At 44.6% G+C, this 10,462-nt stretch overlaps 1 protein-coding gene across 2 annotated transcripts; it reads left to right on the top strand.

Moving 5' to 3' along the window:
* Positions 1-5,965: 5,965 nt before the first annotated feature.
* Positions 5,966-10,069, top strand: LOC141741423 (gallinacin-9-like). 2 transcript variants are annotated; one of them, XM_074582087.1, is made up of 3 exons: positions 5,966-6,125; positions 8,292-8,421; positions 9,728-10,069. In XM_074582087.1, exons 1-3 carry the CDS (start codon positions 6,068-6,070, stop codon positions 9,741-9,743), a joined length of 204 nt encoding a protein of 67 aa, XP_074438188.1. In that variant the 5' UTR covers positions 5,966-6,067; the 3' UTR covers positions 9,744-10,069. The 2 variants fall into 2 exon arrangements, with proteins under 2 accessions (XP_074438188.1, XP_074438189.1); XM_074582088.1 differs by lacking the exon at positions 9,728-10,069 and having other exon boundaries at positions 8,292-8,425.
* Positions 10,070-10,462: the final 393 nt, after the last annotated feature.

Genomic DNA, 10,462 nt, shown 5'->3' with positions numbered 1-10,462 from the left:
GTCACTCCCTTTTTTGCTTTTAATACACAAGCCACTTTGGCACCTTGGCCACCTATTCCAGCCTACCTCACAGGGAAGTTTGGATGTTCAATCAGTTCTGGTTCATGCAGCTCTTGGAGGATGTGAAGCAATATATATATTATTATTTTACTCACACACAAAAATAAATGTCTTCTCAAACCAAGAACTGTGGTCTTTTATTCTTACTAACAGTAATTTTCTCTGTGCCTTTGACTCAAGGCTCATTGAGTCATGCAACCTTTTTACACTAGTAAATCTGTGCAGTCTCACATATTCCCAAGTGACTTGGAAAAGGGAATGGCTAAAACAGCAACCAGTTTTGATGATGATACTAAAGTATTCAGGATGCCGAGACTGAAAGTTGAGTGTGAAGAACAATACAAGCAACTCTTGATAGCGAGTGATTGGATGAAAAAATGGCAATCAATAAACACCTCCAGTATTGCAACCTTTATATACATATATAATTTTTTTTATATATATATATTTACATACATACATATGTATGTATGTAAATATTTATATTCATTTGACTTCATAAACACAATCTGAACTATCTGGGGGGGTCTGATGGTGTCTGAACTATCTCTACTCAGAAACAAGATTTGGGGTGATATATAGACTGTTTTTGAAAACATAAGACCTGTGTTCAATAGCAGTCATGAAAGTCAATTAAATGTCCTGTTTCATCCAGCAGGACTGGTGTAGCCACGAGCTCGATAGTACTAATAATGCAAAACCGAGGTGTTTTTCATTGTTTCCTCCAATAGCTACAGATGCACAATCAATTTCTTTTGTCCCATCACGACTAGTCATGGAAGCAAGAAGTCCGTTTTTTGGAGTCAATTTCCTACACCTATTTCAAAAGATGTTTGGGCAACACAGGGCTGATTTCATCCAGATGCATTAGAAAAAAAAATATATTATTTTCCCCATGGCAACTGGAGCCTGTATTTAAGTAATTTAATTGATCCCCATGTATCTGAGTTTGGAGCTGTATCAAGGCAAGAAAAAGAGATGCTCCTTCCTCACAACTGTAGCCATTCTTTTTTCCTTTTTTTTTTTCAATCTAGAGTCTGAAAAGAACCCAAATCAAAACCACAAAGGAAATGCAGAAATCAAAAAGGGCAAATTAACCCAGAGGTTGTGCAGCATTTTATTTCTTTCTTCTTGTCTTAACTGCCCCACTAAAAGCAAGGAAAAAAATAAATCTCTTGACTTCTGCAGTTTTTGGTTCTGTCAAATGAGGTTAGATCACTTTCTTCTGAATTGACATCTACAACAGCACCATACTCTGTAAGTGTTAAATGACACACAAGGGCCACATATTCCACCTACTTCTGTGGTTTCTTGGGCAGAAAAGGCCTGAGGATATAGCATTAACCCATGTTTGAAGCTCCCTCGAGTAATCTGCCTGACTGGAGTAATCTTGCATTTATATCAGCAACTAAAATGTCTAGGGACAGTATTCTGGTGAAAAGAAAGACTACTCACCAGATCTCTTGGAGTCCAAAATAAGATGGTTGCATTGAAGATGTGTACAAGAATTGTTCCTGGTCTATGCTAACCCCTGAACCATGCCCAGGATTTGTTCAGGAAACATCTAGCTGACCCACTCCTAAGCTATCCCAAAGATCTTGATAACATTTAAACAGCACGCTAATCATTTAGCAAACACGTCTCACGGCCCACAGCCTAGTCCTGTTCTGCTTCCTACTGCATGGATGATCTGTTCTCCATCCCTCAAGTTTCTCCTGAAAAACATCTCTGACATTGTCTGGATAAATTTAGGACAGACTGAGCCTCAGATTTCCCTCCTGTCCCAAGAAAACACATCTCTAATATATAAGCCATACAGGGATTACTCCAAAGAGGATTTTTTCCACTTCCGTCTAAATGCTGCACCTCATGTCCATCAAGGTCTTTTGTTTCACCCCAGCAGCCACCCTCACTGCCACATATGGGTAACTTCGGGCTCATTCTCCTATTTTTGCCCAATTTCTGTGGAGCCCCTTGAGTCTATATCACCTCTGCACTCCCCATGTTCCCTGAGTGGAGCCTGGAGTTGGCCTCGTGCAGGATGGCTCACACAGCTCTCCTGTGTTGATGCCATTATATGGGCCTGCTTCTTTCATGACAGTTTCCTGGCTTCTCTCACATGCTTACCACTAAGAGTTCTTCCCAAGAAGTTCCTCATGTCATGTCTATTGAGAACTTCACTCCTACCATTGTTTTTTTTCCCCTTGGAGGGCTGGCAGGAAGGCAGCTGGAACCAAACTCTTTGATGGTGCAACTCAAGCTATGGGAGAAAAGAAATCTCTTGACTGATGTACACCTTTCAAAGCTAATGCGGGACCTCAGAAAACCTCCTCCTTGCTCGGCTCAAGAATGGATCAATTTTCAAAATGGTGATTGGGGTATGGACTTTCCAAAAATTTGCTGATCAGTGACTTCTTCCCCTCACAGCTCTCTTCCATGGCAGGGAGACAGATTGGAGATGGTCCCATGGCTGCACTTGGACAGGCACTTCAGTTGCTGGGACTGGAGTTCCCTCCCTAGTTTCATGCATGAGCAGCCGCTATCAAGTGTTCCATCAAGGGGAACGAACATTGGGTACCTTCCACCCGCTGTCATCTTCATGTGTCTGTGAAGGTCTGTGCCTCTCACCGTCATTTTTTCCTTGTGTTTAACTTTGGGACAGGGGAACTCAACACCACTTCTTGCTGACACCTGTTTGTTTACTCCTAGACCATAGGAAATTTTCACTAAATTAATTCTCCCCTTCTGTTCTGCCAGATTAGCTGCCCATCAGTTGTAATTAAAAGCAGGGATTCTCCTTCAGGTCCAAAGACTTTCCTTGCCTAGCAGCCCAGAAAACAAGTGGCAATTTCCCGAGCTGAAAAGGCAAATAACGAACCAACAAGCCCCCTGAAGGAACAGTGAGCCAAAGAGTCGCATTTACTCTTTCTGTGTCTTCGCAAGGACAGGTCCCATACAAAATCCCCCACCCACTCCTTTGCTGCCAGGTCAAGTATTAACTCTAACAGACACCTCAAGATCAACAGCTTCCCATCAGTAACAGCCCTACTGCTTTCTCTGCATGCTGGTGACCGTTCGCATCTTCTCCTGGTGCTCAGGGAGAAGGAAGAAGTGGGGCACCTTGCCCAGGCTCCCTTTCCCCAGTGCCAAGAAGCCTTCAAGGGGGTTGTTATCATCCCAGGTGTCTTTCTCTTTCCATGGAGGGAGCCTGGACCTGACACAAACATTGCTGCTGCTCTCCAGCCGGAGCTGGGGGAGGGAGGTGAGGAGGATGGGGCTGTTCCCCCTTCCTCTCCCCATCGTTGTTTGGTTCCAAAGAACATTGAACAACGTGTGACGCCATGGGCCGACCCCAGCAGGGTTTGCTCAGCAGCTTCACTCCCCAAAACAAACACCCCTGCCCCTTGTGCTTCCTGGGACAGGCAGAGGGAGAATTATGCAAGGAGCAGACAAGCACATTTTCCTTCTCCATTAAATCCTGTTATTTTTGCAAGCAGCTTCACCCTTAATGGCTTGCCTAATGCTGGCCATGTTTTATGATCACAGACTGCCCCTTTCTTACTCTCTTTTTGGCCACACTCTGTTTTCAGAAATGGAGCTGGTGTTTTGGGTTGTGGGGTTGCGTCTCTGTCCTTGTGCAAAGATCAGAAATCAGAGAGCTGGTGAATGTTCTCGGTGGCTTGCTTAAAAAAAAAATCCAGCACACACACAGATGGCGTTTTATCATAAAAGACAGACTCCTCAAAGCCTCTTTTCTCTCATTCAGAAGGAAAACAGGAGAGAGGACAGAAGATTCCTTCCTCATCCCCTGCCTGAAGCAAAAGAAAGAGGCAACACAGTACAGAACACAATGAGGTGTAAATGATTTCACCTCGTGTACCCCTCATCTCCATGGATGGGGTCAGTGGAGACACCAGCCTGCTTAAGAACCTGTGTCTCTGCCTCAGCCACTGCTCTGGAAAACGTGTGTGAAAATACATGGCCTTTCCCTAGACCGCCACTGCCCAACCCAGTCCTCACAGCTCCCTGGCAGAGGTCTGTAGCTCTGTTTTCTCATCACGTTCCTAAGAACTTAATCACTTATTGGGTCAACCCACCACTGGCAGTCAGGGAGGTGCAAAGGGAGGGAGATGTGGGCTTGATACCCCCAAGCATCTCCTGGATCTTGTGCCCATCACATAAGGCAGACAGATATGAGGCTGCTCCTCCTTCCCTTGGACCTCAGGGGGCCATGGCAGTGCTACCAGGTCTATCTGTCCTGCCAGCATTGCATAGTTTCCCAACCTGTTGATTAGAGACAACAATTCATGAAGCAAGGAAGAGAATTTGGCTTCTTTGCCACCTGCCTCCTCTTGTCCCTGCTCAACCTCCTTATCTGTCCTCCACCGTAAAGAAGATTTTTGCTTGTTTCTGAAATACTAGTCCTGACAGAGTGAGATAATGTGTTTTTTCACAAACTGAAGCCCAGACTTCATTCCTCACACTCAATTTGTAGCAGCCAGTTTATCAGACACAGACCTCCCTGTTCCCTGCATCCAGACATGGCTCACCTCCTGCTGTTACGCTCCGTCGCTTCAGTTTACTGCTCTCACTGAAGCAGTAAAAAATTAAGCACCCTTATGACTTGATTTCTTTAATGATTCTTGGTTTATACCGTTTGCAAAAACCCCCACACTTGCAGTGTTTATGTGTCTCAGGAGTGGCATTTCTTGGAGACAAGTACAAGTATTAAGAGTGCTGCTCAAAGCTCTACAAAGCTCTGCAAGATGTTATATATGGCTGGTCCTTCACATGCATGAAGTAAAAATTTAATATTTTTTTTTTTTGAGATACAAGACAGGTTACAAGGTGTTAAGAGATGTGGAGACATCACACACAAGCAGATTTAGCACGTTGAATCTAAGAAATCAGAAAGAGAGATGTGATTGTCTTCATAATCATGTCAGGGAGGTGTCTAGCAGCAAGGGAAAATGTTCTTAAACTGAGGTCATTTTGGGTAGAGAATGAGTAGGTTTAGACTCTCCACAAAGGCTAGAGGTTGGAAGACAGTTCACACCGTCAGAGCAGAGTAAGGGAATGCAGTGCCTGTAGCAGCAGTGAGACACATGACCCCACTGTTTCCAGGAGAGAGCTTAGCTCATTGCTGAATGGGAATTGGGATGCAGTCTCCTGTGACAGCGCGGCACAACGCACAGTGGTGTCCAGTCCTTTCTATCTAATGACTTTCTTCAAGATTTGCTACACATCCATGGCTCAAGTTCCAAGTACAAGACCCAGAGGGAAATTGAGTTCTGAACCATGTTAGAAAAAAGTCTGGGAGAAGGAGCTACTCCCATGTCTGCAGATTTCATAGCCAGGAAGGAGAATGTCCACAACCCTTTCACCCCTACTCTGCCTCCCTCAGCTGCAGCCCTACAGCTCTGATCCAAGCAAGGACTGAAGGTCTGATCCATTCCTGCACACAAGGAGGACGGTCTCTTGCCTCCTTGTTTCACACAGCTTTGAAGCCAGCTTCCCTGACTTTCCTACGCTCATTGTGCCCGGTGGCTGAGGGAGGATAGCCTGTCACAAGACCGTGGCCAAAAGCCATGGGGCATTAGCAGTTCTGCGTGGTTTGCAGTATTGCAGATGACAGGAACCCACCTCCCTTCTCCTCCAATCCTATGTCTCCTCCCCGGGTGCAACCCACCAGCTGACATGGGGCATGTGAGCAGAGTGATTTGGCTGCTCAGGTCAGCTAGCTTGGTTTGGCCATTGCTCAGGTCAAGCATCTTCTAATGTGCTAGGTTGCAACATCTTCATACATCACCAGTCTCCACAGTAACAGGGCAATGAACTCGCTGTTCTTCAGACAACCGCTTCTCCGCCCCCTTAGCTATCTGCACTGCTCCATCCCAGAGCCTTTATAAGCACAGGGACTAGCCGTCTTCTGTCTCGAACACCAGCTTCTGTCCATTGTTGAGTATCCTCAGACCTGCAAAGACTATCCTACTACCAGCTGGCAGCCATGAGAATCCTTTTCTTCCTCGTTGCTGTTCTCTTCTTCCTCTTCCAGGCTGCTCCAGGTAAGACAGAAAATAGATGTGATGGAGGCTAAAAGGGTGGATGTGCACAGAAGTCCATTAGAGCCCAGTGCTGGGGTTCAGATTACCTCTGTGCTCTTGGACTCCATGCCTTTCATATTAGAAGTCCACTTCCTGAGTCATAATTCTAATCTTTAAACTATAGATTTGAAGTCCTCGATAGTGTTACTCATGGTCTCTTTCTAGCCCTTTGCATCTTGTGTTCCAGTTGCATGATGACATGATGGAAAAAAAGATGCTTCTGTGTATTAAGGCAATTCTTAGGCTGATACTTGAGATGCAACCCTGCAATGTGAGAGCTTTCTCTTCTCACATTCACACCCACACCTCCTGACCATGTATTCTAGATTAGTAGATCTCCTATATTTTTGGAAAAAAAGTAGTTGTGATTGTGGGTCATTGCCTGAGCTCTATACTGTCCATGTGCATTGGGTATATTTAGAGCACGTGCATCATTTCAGGCTGTTTAGGGGACTTCAGAGAAGTTTAAGCTATGTCCATCCTTGCTTTGGTTTGCAGCAGACTCAAATTTGTACCTACTTCCCCAGACCAGCAAATGTCTGCCTGTTCAAAGAAGAAATGTAGAACCACTTAGGCCAAAAGCAGACACTTGTAGGAGCTTCAGACAAAGCCTGTACTACACTGGATTGTTTTCTTGGACTTTTCCTTTTTTATGCATCACAAAAAGTATTCTCTATTTAAGACAACCCGTGACCCCTGAGATGGCTGCAGGGCTGGTGCAGTTCCAGTAGAGTCTATGGGAAAGGTCAATAAGTATTTTATATCTCTTCATAAAGACTTACACACAAAAAAGGTACATAACACTATAGGGTTTTTTAACTTAGGGGGCAAGGGAAACCGAGGTCTAGTGATGTCTTTAGAAATTAACAATACACAGTCCTCGAATATGTGATTTAGAGAAAAGACTTGAGAACCACTGGGACAAATTGGTTGAAATGTGGCAAGTCTAATTTAGAATAAAGCTTGCATGCCTTTCGAATTAAGGATAGAGTCCGATTTGATGACAGGCATGGACTGAGCTAGGCACAGAAAGTACTGGGTGAGATGATCGGGTTTGTGCAAGAAATTCAGGCAGCTGGTAAGGGCCTCTTCTTCCTCTTAAGTGCACAGATATACGAGACTTCAGGTGATATAAGAGATCCATTGAAATCATACAAAAATAACACAATCTGAATCTCAAGCTGAACATCCCAGTGGGAACAAGTAATGTTCAGCCTGTAAATACTCTGAACCCCAACTTGGGGCCGCCTTTTCAGCTGGGATAAGCTCAGGCAGATCCCATGATGATGATGATGATGATGATGATGTAGCTACAATCTTTCCCACCACCAGAACATTTGGCCCTCCAGTTCCGAACATACCAGCATGGTAAAACCAGCACAGCATCTAGATAAACCCTGTACAGTACTAGTGACAACAGTCACTGACTCTATTTTATGGTGTATATTTAAGTTTATAAAACATTTTAGTTGGGCAGATGTTAGTCCCATCGGTTTGGCTGCGATTACAATTTATCTTTTCTGAAGTTTTATGCCATCCGTGGTAGCCATTCCATATTTTCCATGCTAACACAGCACACAGGCTTCCGGTGAGCATTCTGCTCACCCTCACAGAGCTCCCTGTGAGGAAGCTGTTCAGGGCAGGAGATAAAGATTATGAGTCAGAACTATGCTTTATGTTTGCTGAAACGTGAACTGAAAGTTTGAAGAAACTCAGTTAGGACATTTTTATTTGAATATCATCACTTTTGTTTCTGAGAGTAATGTGAGATTAACGTTAAAAATGCATTTTTCTGTGTTTCCAATGGCTTTTTCATGTAACGTAGTATTTCTGTGTGTAACTGGAATGACAAGCAAATGTCTCCAGGCATGATGCCAAGGAATCTGGCAGTTAGCTTTGGGTCACTAACGGAGAGATGCTGGCATTACAGCCTGCTCTTCTGGTTAGCTTGCATTTCATATGGACATACAGACCTTAAGAAGGTGTGATCGGGTTACCCCAATCACAAGCCCGGCACCATGGCAGCAAACCACATACCGCACCAGGTAAATCTGATGCCTCGACTCTCCAATCCTCTGCCTTGACAAATGAACATGAATTTTCCCTTGTTTGGTTTTTTTTTTGCAGCTTACAGCCAAGAATCTTCTGACACCTTAGCGTGCCGGCAAAGCCGGGGCTTCTGCTCCTTTGTTGCATGCTCTGCTCCTATGGTTGAGAGTGGGACCTGCCGCGATGGGAAGCTGAAATGCTGCAGATGGTAAGGATGAATTCCTCCAGAGGAATGCTGCTGCACCAAGAGCAAACACAATGGGCTTTTCCCCATTTTTGGCATGAAAGAGGCCACCTTCTCCAGCCTCCCACACCCTCCAAAAACCAACTTGAATCGTTGGGATTTGTGTCTGGTAATAAAAAGGCAGAGCCTTGTGGTGTTAAAAATGCCAGGCTGCTTTCTCCGAGAAACCACAGGGAGGATTTGGTTATGAGCAGGGAGGGACCTGGAGGAGCCGTTTTCTCCATCGGCTTGCTGATACCGTACCTCAGCTGTGACACTAATGCAGGTTTGAGCTCACACTTAAGCCTATGCCCTTTGAATCTCCATGTCCCTAATAACATCTAATACCGCTAACACCATATCACATATTGCTAATAACTTCTTCCAGCATGAGTTTGGTACCAGGGCAGAACCAGCTCATGCTCAAACTCTGCCTCTACTAAGCAGGGTGGACGCACCTGACTTGAGACAGATCTGAGGACTCCCCCTGAGTCCACACAGGCAGCAGTATGGAGCTTTGCATTACCAAAAAACAAGGTTACTGGCACAGAATAACCATTAAACAAGCCAGGACTCATGTCAGGGATGCAGTTCTCCAGACTCTATCTGGTGCAAAGTGCCAGATATTAGACCAAAGTGCCACGGGAGGTTATCCACCTTCTAGGAATAAAATATTTTTTCATCAGCACCGGTGAGAAAGCACCTGCATCTATAGGAGATATCCCATGTGGATTGATGCCGTAATATGCCATGGTCCAGCTCTGCAGTTGGTGGCATTTCATATCAAAGGCAGGTAAAAAATCTACCCCTTTTTGGACCTCATACATCTTTTTTTTTTTTTTTTTTATTTTGCTTTTTGTTTCTGCGAGACTTCATGCTGAAGAATGCAAAAAAAAAAAAAAACCAAAAATGTGAGAAGCCTTGTCACCTTTTCTCATTGAAAAAAAGTCATGGAGGCCGTGGGTGCAAGTGAGAGGATCACCCACTTTGTCTTTATTCCTAAACTAGTTTTATTCTTAAACTATGTTCTGGGAGGTATTCTGGGTCTTCAGCAGCTGCAGATGAGTAGCTGTGGTGTGTGCTGCGTGATAACATCCACATCCTCCATTTCATCTGGGTTATCTTATGGCCAGAAATTCAGGTCAGGGGTCCAGATCACAAGGATCTCTGGTAGGCTTTAACTCCATGTGTTACCTTATGTCCACAGTAGCCTGAGATGGCAAGGTATAATTGACTTTTTGGATGGAGATAGATGGACTAGCTAAGCACCTGTTTTTTTTTGTCTTTGCAGGACACCCAGTTCCTAAAACTGACGCCTCACTGGCCACATGACAAGAGCTCGGGGCATCTGAGACATCTCCCATCTTTTGACATCAATGGGTCCCAGCCTCGGTGCAAACCTGGGGAGTCTTTCCCATGGAGGTGAAGACCCTTAGGAGCACAAGAAGATCTGAGGAGGAGTTCTTGTACCCTGATAAAGAGATTTGCAGCTTCAATTCTAATAAAAGCAAGTCACTGTGAAACCACATTGCTGACATTTGCTTATGTATGTCAGGGTGGTTTTTGCTTTTCTTATTGTCTATAAAAATCAACCTGTAAATTAAGTTTATTTAACTAAATTAAGTTAATTTAAGTGCATGTGTCATTGACTCCTGTTAAATCGTCCTGCAGAGTGCCTGGGTTGCGGCCATTTGTGTGGCAACATATTTATTAATAAATCAAGAAGCACTAGAACCCATTCCCTCTGCCATCCCAGCCCGAGACACCGGGGTTCAGGAGACAGGTGAACTCCACCGCTCCTCTACAAGGCTGCATCTGCTTGCCCAACTTGAAGTGCTGGGGAGGGGAATGCAGAGAAACCCCAGGGTGGCCAAAGACCAACTTCTTTAGGTCTTGAAAATGCCTCACCACATTCACTCATTGTGCTCCTGCTGCCTCTATTTAGTCTAGACCAGCACCATGTTAATGGAAATTTACTCCTCTGGATCCTAAAATATTTATCACTGCGCTATGCTGTCTGGTGGCA

The sequence above is a fragment of the Larus michahellis genome, chromosome 3 (assembly GCF_964199755.1).
Source record: "Larus michahellis chromosome 3, bLarMic1.1, whole genome shotgun sequence".
NCBI lineage: Eukaryota > Metazoa > Chordata > Aves > Charadriiformes > Laridae > Larus > Larus michahellis.
The sequence above is the reverse complement of the archived record's forward strand: the minus strand, read 5'-3'. Positions and strand labels throughout refer to the sequence as shown.